The sequence below is a fragment of the Furipterus horrens genome, unplaced genomic scaffold (assembly GCF_987537825.1).
Source record: "Furipterus horrens unplaced genomic scaffold, mFurHor1.1.pri manual_scaffold_2, whole genome shotgun sequence".
NCBI lineage: Eukaryota > Metazoa > Chordata > Mammalia > Chiroptera > Furipteridae > Furipterus > Furipterus horrens.
In genome coordinates, this window is record NW_028327172.1 from 77,830,747 (window position 1) to 77,843,626 (window position 12,880).

Here is a 12,880-nt window from a genome sequence, read left to right on the forward strand (position 1 = left end):
CATCTATCTATGATGCATTACTAGTTATTTCTTATCTTTCCCTTTTTATTTGCTAATACATCCTTCCCCCCCACTGGCTGGTTTGGCTCAGTGGATTGAGCGTCGGCCTGCGAGCTAAGTGTCGCTGGTTCGATCTTCCAGTCAGGGCACATCAGAGAAGGAAAACTCTGATTCCAAAAAACCTCCGCTGCCTTGCGGCATACCTCTTCAGGGGAAAGGCTAAGGGAGTAAACCCCGACAGAAAATCCGGAGCCGGAGTCCCTAAGGCGGTTTGACGTTGTAGTCAACACCGGCAACTCCTGCGGCGCACCTGAAGCCAAGCTGTATTGACTCCGTCTTTCCCTTGGACCCTTCAGCTGCAAAGAGAGGGGGGGTCTGCTGCATGGGCAACAGCAGACCCTCCATATCACCCTGCCCAGGCTCTGTAGCTTCAGCTTCACTGGAGATGACACTCCAGCATCATCGCAAGATGTCGATTCAACACAGGAGGAGACAGATACCGTGTCACTCCCGAGTCGGACTGCACAGCCATTCTGGGCGGTGCAGATAGACTCTTAAGAAGCTACACCATCGTCTCTCGAGACGGACGGCTGCCGATGACGATGACATCCTTCCCACTAAAACCTTGTTTTTTCTTTCCTTTTTGTTTTCTTTCCTTTTTTTAGTTACTCCTTTTTTCTTTTTCTTTTCTCATCTTTCCTTTTCTCATTATTCTCTTCTCTGATTCCTCTTGGATGCTCTTCTTCCTATTCTACTGTTCAATGACATGTTGATTTTTCCTATTCCAGATTCTTATCTAATTTCTTCCTTTTTCTTATGTTTCTTTACTTACACCATCTTTACTTTAATTTTTCTGCCTTTTCATCCACACAATAGTCACACTCATTATTGTAGTTGAGTAAATATTCAATATACTTAAAAGCTCTTTGAGATATAATTCACATACCATACCATCCTCCCATTTAAAGTGTATAATTCAGTGGCATTTAGTATACTCACAGAGTTGTGCATCCATCATTATGATTAATTTTAGAACATTTTTATTTCTCCAAAAAAGAAACTGTACCTCTTAGCCTCACCTCCCAACCCTCATAAGTCTCACAGCCCTAGGCAACCACTAATCTACTCTCTGTCTCTATAGATTTGCCTGTTCTGGACATTTCACATAAATGGAACCGTACAGTATGTGGTCTTTTTTGATTGGCTTCTTTCATGTAGCAGAATCAATATTTTAGCATGCATCAGCATTTCTTTTTATTGCAGAATAATATTCCATTGTACAAATATACCACATTTTTATTTATTTATTCATCAGTTGATGAATATTTGGGCTGTTTCTACTTTTTGGTTGTATTATGAATAATGCTACTATGAACGTTTATGTACAAGTTTTTGCATGGATGTGTGTTTTCATTTCTCTTGTACATGCATACTGAGGAATGGAATTGTTTGATCATATGGCAACTTCATCTTTAACCATTTGAGAAACTGCTGGATTATTTTCCAAAATGGCTGTACCACTGTACATTTCCACTAACAGTATATATAATGGTTCCAAGTCCTCCACTTCTTTGTCTTCTTAATTATAGCCACCCTAGTTTGTCTGAAGTCAGATTTTATTGTGGTTTTAACTTGAATTTCCCTGATGGTTATATTAAATATTTTAAAATTTCCATCACACACAAAAAATCCTAAAAATGTTTTCCAAGGGCCATGCTATGTCACTAAAAATTATAACTTTTTAATGTCTCATATGGCTTCCCAGGATAAGTAAGTTAAGAAAATTATTTGTATTACTGATTTCATGTTCTTAGCCTTGTTTCTAAATCTCAAAGTAAGAAATAAAGCAGATTTAGACTAAGGCATAATAAGTATGAAGTCTGACAATAAAGAACACCTGTCTAATTTAATTTCTGCTACTTTTAGATCATCCCTCATATCTTTCTCTCTCATTTCTTCTTTCTTTCTAGACAAGTATAAATATTTGTGTTGTGGGGGGGGGTGGAAGTTATGTCTGTGACTCCTACATTCAACATGGGAGTGAGAAATATTAGAAATAAAAATATGATGCCTGCCTTTGTTCCCCAAGAACAGCAAAATGTATTTACTCATCAAAGTTTAGTGTATTTGTCCAGTTCAGCACTTCATCCACTTCCCATTCCATCACAGAATCTATTCCACCATCTTCAACAGATTTTATTAGCCCTTTTGTTGCTGTGTGGATTAAACCTAGAGTTTCAGGATTTGTTGACTTAGCCTCCAGGTTTCCTGCATAGTACCTAAACAGAGGAAAGGAAGAGATATAAATCATTTGGAACAGGTGATTACCAGTAGATAAAGTTAATATATATTGTTGTAATACTATTTAAATATGAAGCAAGTTTTTATCCTGTTTAATACAAATACCTCTAAACCAAATTCAATATGATGAGATCTTTTGGAAAAAACAAAGCAACTTAATCAAGCACATTAACCAGAGAAGCCTCACTTCAAGATTACCACTAAGTTGGATTTTTATAATACAAAGGAAAACTAAATTATTACATCACTGAATCATAGAATTATAGAATCAAAGGGCCTTAGGGACTAAATAACTAGCCCATTTGTCTTTAAAAACATTTTTTAAAAGATTTTATTTGTTTACTTTTAGAGAGAGGGGAAAGGAGGGAGAAAGATGGAGAGAAACATGATGTGTGAGAGAGAAATAGCAATTGGTTGCCTCATACCACCAACTGGGGACCTGAATCACAACCCAGACATGTGCCCTGACTGGGAATTGAACCGGCAACCTTTTGGTTCACAGGCCAACACTCAATTCACTGAGACACACAAGCCAGGGCACCCACTTGTTCTATAGATAAGGAAATCCTGGAAGAGTTGAGTAAGTTTCAGAAGGCCATGTGGCTGATGACTAATATGAAGAGAGAAGGAAAGAGAAATAGAGGAAAAGGTAAATGGAAGAGATTGACATCTTTTTGTGTCAGGCACTTTTCATACATCATCTTGTTTAATTCTCTTAAAAAAGACACACCCATTTGTGACAACTGTTTTTATTCTCATTTTATGAATGAGAAATTTGAGACTTAGAGAAATTAAGAAATTGTTCTAGATCATGAATGACGTAAATATATATCAGAGCCAGTATTCAAATTTTACTCCATACCTGGACTTCTGCAGCACTATTCTCTTATATCTGAGCATGCAAATTAATGCATCTACCAAACATGAGCTGAGTAAATAGACAGAAGTTGACCTTACCAAGGATATTAAAATATAACATTTTATTGGTCTTTATTTTAAGATCTACATTGGTATTCCATTTTAAAGGTTAATCTATTCTGACATTGCATTTATTTATTAATTTGACACTCATTTATTAGGAAGTGGCATGGTGGAGGTGTAGAGCTAGGATTTAGTATTGAACTATCTGGCTTTGAATCTTCCTTCTGTGATTTATTAGCTATATAACCTTTGCCAAATGATCCAGCCTTTCTGGGACTTAGTGTCTTCTTCCTTAAAATAATAATCATTATACCACCTCCGGACAGCATCCGTAAGAGGTTTAGAAGTGTAAATCCATGTAAAGAATTTACAAAACCACTGGCACATGGTAAGCATTCAATGAAAGAAGGCTTATACAATCCTGCATGGCAAAATATGTGACAGTGACAAGATATATCCCTGCCCTCATGAAGTTTCTACTTTGTCAGACTTTAAATGGATAATGATCTATGTGAGTTAATGAATTTTACAGAAGCTGTAACATGCTTCTTGGTTTATATTGGTTAGTAAGAGCACAAATTGTAAGAAAGTATGATTTCACAATTTTTCTAGAGTTCTTCATTCACTTATTCACTTAATAAATATTTATTTGAGTTTCCAACGTTTGCAAAGCAATCTGTACAGTGGTGGAGTTCTTCCACGGAACTTGCAATCTTCCACTGCTATACACTCTTCCCTAAACATAATAGGCACTTAGTAGACGTGTACTAAATAAAAGAACACATAAAACAATTGTACCGTTTGGCCCAGATTCATTAACTAATGCTCATGCCACAACAAAGATGCATTTAGAAATCAGAAACTTCTGGAAAGCTGGGGTTGAATGCATTTTTTTGTGAGTTTCTCCATGTTTAGCTTCCCAAAGATACAGACACTTAAGATTAGGTTTGAGAACTGAAGTGATGCTCATTTTTCCTGTTACAGCACTGATGTACAAAAATTCAGATATCTGTTTTGTACTCTCAGACTTTTTAAAATTTAATCTTTATCATATTATTTTTACATTACCTTTTAATCCCCTTATACATCCCTCATCCCCAGCAACCACCACCCTGTTGTCCATGTTCATGAGTCCTTTTTCCTTTTTTGCCCAATCCCTCCACCTCCTAATCCCCCTCACTAGCTGTCATCCTGCTCTCAATCTATGAATCTGTCCCCATTTTCCTTGTTAGTTCAGTTTGTTCATTAGATTCCACATATGAGTGAAATCATATGATATTTGTCTTTCTCTGACTGGATTATTTCACTGAGCATAATGCTCTCCAGGTCCATCTCTCAGACTTTATTTAAAGAGAGTTATAACCCTTATTGTAGTAATTAAATTGTCTTCAACTCTTTAAAATTCACTATTTGTATGTAAGTGGGCTATAAGAGTCATAAAACAACAGGTTAGCAAATAAATAGAATTTCAGATACAACAGTGATCAGAAATGAAGAACATTTTATAATAATAATTTGTTTTATAAATAAATGATATTTTTTAAAAAACACAAAAACAACGTAAAATTTGCCTTTATAGGTGATGTTGCAATATAGTCACTTTCAGATGATCTCATATTCTTTCTAACTAGAAAACTTAAAGAGAAAGAGCATTCTAGAAATGGTTTTCTGAATATCACAACAGGAAGAGAAGTTAAAATGCAGAGACCTAGTACTAATCAAGGTCGAAATTGAAAAGAAAGTCAAGAGGAGCTAAGACTTGTACAGCAGTGGAAAGAAAGGATATAAAAATCAGAACCCTTTTATTAAGACAGATGTAAAAATATATCAAGATTTTGTTGATTTTGTTAACTGTTGATTCTCAGCAATAGTCAGATGGAAGAGTGTTTAAAAGCTATCAATAAACAAAACACACATTCATCCCCTACAACTTTACAAAAAGAAAACAAAACCATCATAAAACTAATTATTCATTGATTGATTGATTCATTCATTCATTCAACAAGTAACACATGTTCATTAAGCATCTATGTATGAGGCTCTGCCCTAATAAATAGAGCAGAGTCCCTGTTCTAAAAAATAAAAGTCTAACAGAGGATCAAAGTCTAGTGGAGGTGACAGACAAGTATATAGTTAATTGCAAAACCTAACAACTGAGTATATAGCAGATCTATAAGGAAGTGTCCACTGTCAGGAAGGCTTCTGTAGGAGATATTTGAGCCACTATCAAAAGATGAAGATCTTGTTGCCAAGTAGCTGAGCTAGAAAACATCTACTGAGGGAGAGGGAATACCATGTGGAATGTAGTAACAAGGAGCCCCCAACCGTTTTAGGTAAGAAAGTGATTTAATTTGCATTTTAGAAACCACTTCAGTGTTTACACAGAGACCGGGGAAGAAATTAGAGACAAATAAAACCAGGAATGCACAGCTGAGGGAGAGATGAGAATGAGATGCTCCAGTGGGGAGTGAAAGAAAAGTTGGAATTGAAAGATATTTTGGAAGCAGAATTAATAAGACCTGATGATGGATTACAAATAGCAGTTTATGAAAGGTGAGGCCTAAGATAAAGGCTACATTTCTGGCTTTGGTGACTGGGTAAATGATGGTGTTATAAACTGAGACTAGGAGGAATACTGAAAAAAGATCAATTTTTATGATGCGGAAGGTAAAAAATTCAGTTTTGGGCCTGTTAAGTTTGAGATGTAAATGTCCACATAATTAGAAATAGACAGAGTTCAGTTATGGATGAAGACTGCTTTGAGAGTAAATAAACATAAGAAAGAAAGAAGAAATAAAATAGATTATTATTCATCTGCACTGGCTTATACCAGGTGTCTCCCAGTGGTGGCTGTGCCTGAGCTTCTGCAAGTCACACCACCATTCTGTCAGAGCCACTTGTTTCTAGGTGATGGCACATGTGGTTAGTATATTTTGTGGTCCTGAAACCATTGCCACACTTCCTTGGCTGTAAATGGGTCCCTGTTTAGAAGCACTGTCATGTGGAATACAATGATGATGGATAAGGCATTCTATAATAATATCACTGACAAGTAAGGCAGGCAGAGAAATAAAATACATATCCAGAATATTCATTTATTGCTGTGAAGACAAAAGGATTCTTTCTCTCTTATGAGAAGTGTCAATATAATCAGCCTGCCATCAGATAGACAGTAAATCTCGTTCCTGGGGCAAAGCAATGGCTTTTGGAAACTCTGTAGCCACAGCCTCAGTGAGCAAAAGACCATGTTTATGAGTCCTTATATAGTCTTTTATTTTATTTTTATTTTAAGTATATTTTATTGATTATGATTACAGTTGTGCCAATATTTTTCCCTTTGTCCTCCCCTGCCCAGCACGACACTTCTCTCCAGCAACCCCCCACCTTAGTTCATGTCCATGGGTTGTGCATGTAAGTTCTCTGGCTTCTCTCTTTCCTGTACTATTCTTAACATCTCCCTGTCTATTTTGTTCCTATTAATTATGCTTCTTGATCCCTGCACCATTTTCCCCTTTCTCCCTTTTCCCCCTCCCAGTTTATAATCCTCCAGATGATCCCCACACCTATGATTCTGTTCCTGTTCTGATTGTTTGCTTAGTTTTTTTTTTTGTTGTTGTTCTTTAGATTAGTTGTTGATTGTTGTGAGTTTGTTGTCATTTTAATGTTCAGAGTTTTGATCTTTTTCTTAAATAAGTCCCTTTAACATTTTATGTAATAATGGCTTGGTGATGAGTTCCTTTAGCTTTACCTTGTCTGGGAAGCACTTTATCTCCCCTTCCATTCTAAATGATAGCTTTGCTGGATAGAGTAGTCTTGGTTTTAGGTCCTTGTTTTTCATTACTTTGAATAGTTCTTGGCAGTCCCTTCTTGCCTGCCAAGTTCTTTTGAGAAATCAGCTGATAGCCTTATGGGAACTCCTTTATAGGTAACTCTTTGCTCTTCTCTTGCTGTTTTTAAGGTTCTGTTTTATCTTTAAACTTTGACATTTTAGTTATGATGTGTCTTGGCGTGATCCTCTTTGGGTCCAACTTGTTTGGGACTCTCTGTGCTTCCTGGACTTGTATGTCTATTTCCTCCACCAAATTACAGAAGTTTTCTTTCGTTATTTTTTTCAACTAAGTTTTCAATTTCTTGCTCTTCTTCCTCTCCTTCTGACACTCCTATGATTTGGATGTTGATACGTTAAAAGTTGTCCCAAAGGTTCCTAAGCTTCTCCTTGTTTTTTTTTTTTTCTTCTTCAATTCTTGTTGCTTCTTTCTTTTCCAAGTGAACGTTAATTTCTTCCTTTTGTTCCAAATCATTGATTTGAATCCTGGCCTCCTTCCCATTACTGTTGGTTCCCTGTATATTTTTCTTTATTTCACTTTATATAACCTTCATTTCTTCCTTTATTTTTTGGCTGTACTGAATCATTTGACCAAGCATCCTGATCACCAGTGGTTATTTTTTTTAATATGCTTTATTGATTATGCTGTTACAGTTTTACCAATTTCTTTTCCCTTTGTTCCCCTTCACCCAGTGACATCCCTCACTTCAGTTGTCCCCCCTCCCCACTTAGTCCATGCCCATTGGTTGTGTATATAGTTCTTTTCAACATCTTCCTACCTACTCCACTCCCTCCTACTATGCTTCTTTAAAAAAAAAAATTAATTAATTAATTAGTTTGTTTCTTTGTTTGTTTTATTTTTAGAGAGAGGGGAAAGGAGAAAGAAAGGGGAAAAAAATCACTGTGTGGTTGCCTCACTTGCACCCCCAACTGGGGACCTCACATGCAACCTAGTCATGTGCCCTGACTGGGAATCGAACCAGCAACACTTGGCTCGCAGGCCAACGCTCAATCCACTGAGCCACAGCAGCCAGGGCCTCTACTATGCTTCTTAATTCCTGGACCATCTCCCTCCCTTTCCCCACTTCCACCTCCCTGCTGACCTCCCCCCATAATGTTCCCCATACCTATCAATTTTTCCGACTCTTATTGCCTACTTAGTTTGCCTTTGTTTCAGTTCCCTAGCTTCTGTTGTTGGTTGTTGTGATACAGTTTTCATTTTAATGTTCATAGTTTTGATCCTCTTTCTCCTAAACAAGTCCCTTTATCATTTCATCTAACAGTGGTTTGGGTCTAATAAACTCCTTGAGTTTTACTTTGCCCTGGAAGCACTTTCTCTGCCCTTCTATTCTGAATGACAGCTTTGCTGGATAGAGTAATCATGGTTGTAGGCTTTTGATTTTCATTACTTTGAATATTCCTTGCCAGTCCCTTTTTGCCTGCAGAGTTTCTTTTGAGAAATCAGCTGAGAGTCTTATTGAGACCCCTTTGTGTGTAATTCTCTTCTTCTCTCTTGCTGCTTTTAAGATTCTCTTTGGATCCTTAATGTTTGACATTTTGATTATAATGTGTCTTGGTGTGGTTCTCCCTGGGTCCAGTTTTTTTGGAACTCTCTGTGCTTCCTGAACTTGTAAGTCTATTTTCATCCCCAAGTTGGGGAAGTTCTGCTTCATTATTTTTTCACATAATTTTTCAATTTCTAGTTCTTCTTCTTCAACTTACGGCAACCCTATGATTCAGATATTGGCCCTCTTATAGCTGTCTGATAAGTTTCTGAGCCTCTCCTCATTTTCCTCACTTCTCGTTTCCTCTTTCTGCACTGGTTGACTGTTGCTTCCTTATGTTCCAATTTGTTGATTTGATTCCTGGTATTCTTGCCCTCACCACTAGTTTCATATGTATTTTTGTTCATTTCAACAGGCCTAGCCTTCATTCCTTCCCCATCTTGTTTAAGATCTGCTGTTAGGTCTGTAAACATTTTATAACCAAAGCTCTGAACTGTGCCTCAGAAAGATTTCCTATCTGCTGCTTCGTTAGATTAGATATTTGCTGTCTGATCAGCTGTGTCACTGGGATCTCGATCATGATCTGTGCCATCCTGACCATTTTGTATTTACCTTTGCTTCTTGGGCAGGGCTGTCACACCTCCTATGCTATAGGGGGCGGAGCCCCGTGCACTCATCACAATCGGGCGACCTGTCTCACCACGCTGTGGCATTTTCTGCAGGGGTGGGGGTCCAAGATGGATTTCTGCTGTTCACTTTCTGCTGAGAGACTGGGAGCCTCCTCCTCTGCCCCCTCCCCCCCCCCGTGCCTCACAGTCCAAGGCAATGGGGGTCTGCCTTGGCTTTGGAGTTGTAAGCTGACAGGTCTGGTCTGCAGCCAGGGGTGCTCCCCAGGGACTTCTTGCCTCCCCTTAAATATGGGTGTCTGTGATTACCACTGTCCTGACGCTGTCGCTGCTGCTGCCATGGACAGCATAGCTTGACCTCTCCTCCCCGGCTTCACCCCTCCTATCTGTCCGGACAAGCACCACTTCTTTACAACTTCATACATTGGACTTCCGTTTATTTTCTGGAACTTCTGGTTATTTCTGGTTTTGCAGTAGCTGTATTCCTTCTTAGTTGTGGAGGGAGATGGAGCGTGTCAGTCTAGGCCTCCATCTTGGCTGGAAGTCTCCTGTGTTTGTTTGCTTCCGTGTCCCAGGCAGAGCTGTCATTCCTATTTCGTTGTAAGGGGTGGAGCCTAAGGTATTAGTCAGTAATGGGCGACCTGTTTCACCACATTGTGGCGCTGGATGCGGGGGGGGAGGTCTGAGTAGGAACAATGCTGCTTGCCCAGCACTTGCCCCTTTTCCAGGCAGTTCTCCCACTTTCGCACCGGACTGGCACCCCTCTAGCTGCTGCCCTGGCTGTCATTCCTAGAGTGGGTGGGTCTGCGCATGTTCTAGGTCCGTGGTGGCTCTCTAAACAAGCGGACTCTGCTGAGAGACCTGCGGTTTCTGTCTCCCTCCCAACCCCCACTGGTTTGCACAGTTAAAAGCAATGAGGCTTGATTTTCCCTGGTTCTGGGACAGTGATCTTCGTGGTCTGGTGAGGAGCTGGGAACACTCCCTAGGTGTCCCTCCTGACTTTTTAAAACATGTAACTGCACTTTCTGTTAGCCTGCTGCTGTTGCTGCTGCTGCTGCCACCACCACACTGTGTCCTCTCCGCCCCAGCTCTGCCCCTTTTACCTGTCTGGATGAGTATTTCTTCTTTATATCTTTGTTTGCTGGACTTCCATGCAGTTTGATTTTCCTGGAACTTCTGGTTGTTTCTAGTTTTGAGGTAGTTGTATTCCTTCTTAGTTGTGGAGGGAGATGCAGCATGTCTATGCCTCCATCTTGGCCCGAAGCCTATCTCACCAGTGTTTTGAACTCAGCGTCTGATAGGTTGGCTATCTCTGTTTTGTTTAGTTCTTTTCCTGGCGTTTTGTTCTGTTCTTTCATTTGGGTCATATTTCTTTGCCTCCTCAATTTGGCAGCCTTCTGTGTTTGTTTCTGTATATTGGGTAGGGCTGATTTGACTTCATGTCTTGGTAGTATAGCCTAATGTAGGAGGTGTCCTCTAGGGTGCAGTGGCATGGCCTCCCCTATCACCCAAGCTGGGTACTCGATGTACCCCCTCCATATGATCTGAGTACAACCTCCTCTTGTAGTTGAGCCTTGGCTGCTATTGGAAGATCAATGGGAAGGATTTACCCAGACAAGTCAGCTTCTGGGACTGGCTGTGACCTCTAACCACCAACCTCCACCCTCTGTGGAGGATCAGCTATGCAGGGACAGGGTGGTGGTGCTCCAATGTAGTCTGTAACTGTCCATAGGTGCGCTGACCCTGAGATTTCCTGGGTGGTGCAGGCCAAGGTCAGACCCCATCTGTGCTTTGCCTGGGGCCACCCTGCAGAGGGTATAAAGCAATCTGAGATGGCTGCTATTTGTGCTGATCTTGGATATTCCCAGGTGAAGCCAAGCTGTGAATCTAAGCTGCCTCCTGGTAGTGCTGGGCCTGGAGCTCACTGAAGCCAGCTATTGCTTGTTTCATAGGATTTAGGAAGTTGTGAAGCATGAGCCAAGGCCAGCCATTCATATGGAAAAGCAGCTTGGGTGGGCCCATAAATTGGGTGGGGCAGAATCTCTGGGGATCTCTAAGGCCATTCAAAAAGAGTTAGCCAGGTTGATGGAGTCTCAGAAATGGCACCAGCTTGCCAGCTCTGAGGAGAAGGTTTAGAAAAGAGACAATGGTCTTTGTTGACCTTGACACCTGACACTTCCCTTTCTCCCTGTATACCACTGGTGCCTTTCAAGCTGCTACTGTGGTGCAAGAGCCCTGAGGGAGTGAGTCTGAGTAGGTGAGTCTGTGTGTGGGTTCTTTAAGGGGAAATGCTTGGGGCTCCAGCAGTTTCTTCCACTGATTCAATCACTGCTGGTTTTTGCAGCCAAAAGTTGTGAGGACTTATCTTCCTGCCACTGGAGCCCTGGGCTTGGGGGGCCTGGTGTGAGGCTGGGACTCCTCTCTCCTGAGATACCCCCCCCCCCCAAATTTTTATCCACCACACGTTGGTGTGAGACCAGCCCCTTCCGCATCTGCACCCCTCCTACCGGTCTGGATGAATGTCATTTCTTTAATTCCATAGTTGTCAGACTTCCATTCACCTCAGTTTCTGATGGTTCTGGCTGATGGTTGTTCTATATTTTAGTTGTAATTTTAATGTGGTTGTGCAAAGAAGTGAGCCACGTCAGCCTACACTACCATCTTGACCAGATCCTTGACTTGGAAGGGATTGAGCCTTTATAGAATCTTAATTCCTGGAACTAGGGCCACGTTTTACATGGTTACCTTTAGAAACCACTGATGTGGCCAGGGAAAAATGCTGATATTGACAAGATGCATTATCTTGTCCATCTGATTACTATGAGCTTCTGCCTCATATAAGCTCTATGGAGGGCATTAATGAGGATATAAATATGATTTGTGCCCAACATTCTGAGTATACCTCTTTCCAGACCTAATAACCAATTTCTCAATTCTTTGCAAGTCTCTGATCAGCTGAGAAACTATTAGCTACTGCCCATAGTGAATAAGATTGCTACCTCAAGCTATTTTTTCTTCTACATGAAGTGAAAAACCAGATATACCACCTCCAGTTATGCTCACTAGGAGGACCTCCTTTGACTATTTTCTGGACCAATTGAGGGATGATGGTAATCTAGTGACTGTCCATTTTTGGATGGTACCAGCATCCTGGGAAGATCTATGGTGAATTAGACCCAGTATGCTCTCCTTATATTAACTTGTCACAGGTGACTCCCTATTAAAGGTGAAAGTATGAGATGAAACATAGTCCATGTAGAATAAGTAGGTGTTGAAGGAGTCTCAGCCGTCTTGACATGCAGCTTACCTCGATATTTTGGACCTTCTCAGACCCATTCTCATACATACCAAGTATTCTATATTGCAATGATGCTTTATACTCTCAATTTTATGGTTTAATAGATTAAAGAAAACCCTGGTGAGCTCAAAATCACATAGCACTTAGTACCTTATTGTAAAGCATAAAGTCTCTCCCAGGGCCCAGTAGCTAGCTGGGAACGAATGTTCAAATGGAGAATAGTTTGGACAGATGAAGTCTGTGCTGTGATCCTCCTATTGGGACTCTTTATGAACTACATCCTGCATTATGTTGTCTGCCACAGACATGTCCAATACTGTTGGGACTGTTGGGCCATACAGCCCAAGTAGTAGGGCAGCTTGACCACATTGTGGACCTCTTGGAGTATGGTAGCCTTATTAGG

The 12,880-nt window shown here is 40.3% G+C and overlaps 1 protein-coding gene and 1 long non-coding RNA gene across 4 annotated transcripts in view; one reads left to right on the forward strand and one right to left on the reverse strand.

Moving 5' to 3' along the window:
- LOC150018866 (uncharacterized) overlaps positions 1–12,880 on the forward strand; it is a 121,318-nt gene that overhangs the window by 19,019 nt on the left and 89,419 nt on the right. The gene's annotated exons all lie outside the window — the stretch shown is intronic.
- LOC150018867 (protein MFI-like) overlaps positions 1–12,880 on the reverse strand; it is a 50,383-nt gene that overhangs the window by 6,327 nt on the left and 31,176 nt on the right. For all 3 annotated transcript variants that reach the window (XM_090267877.1, XM_090267876.1, XM_090267878.1), the window contains one exon: positions 2,109–2,279. In XM_090267877.1, the coding sequence (XP_090124003.1) occupies positions 2,109–2,279 (171 nt within the window). The remainder of the gene's footprint in view (positions 1–2,108; positions 2,280–12,880) is intronic.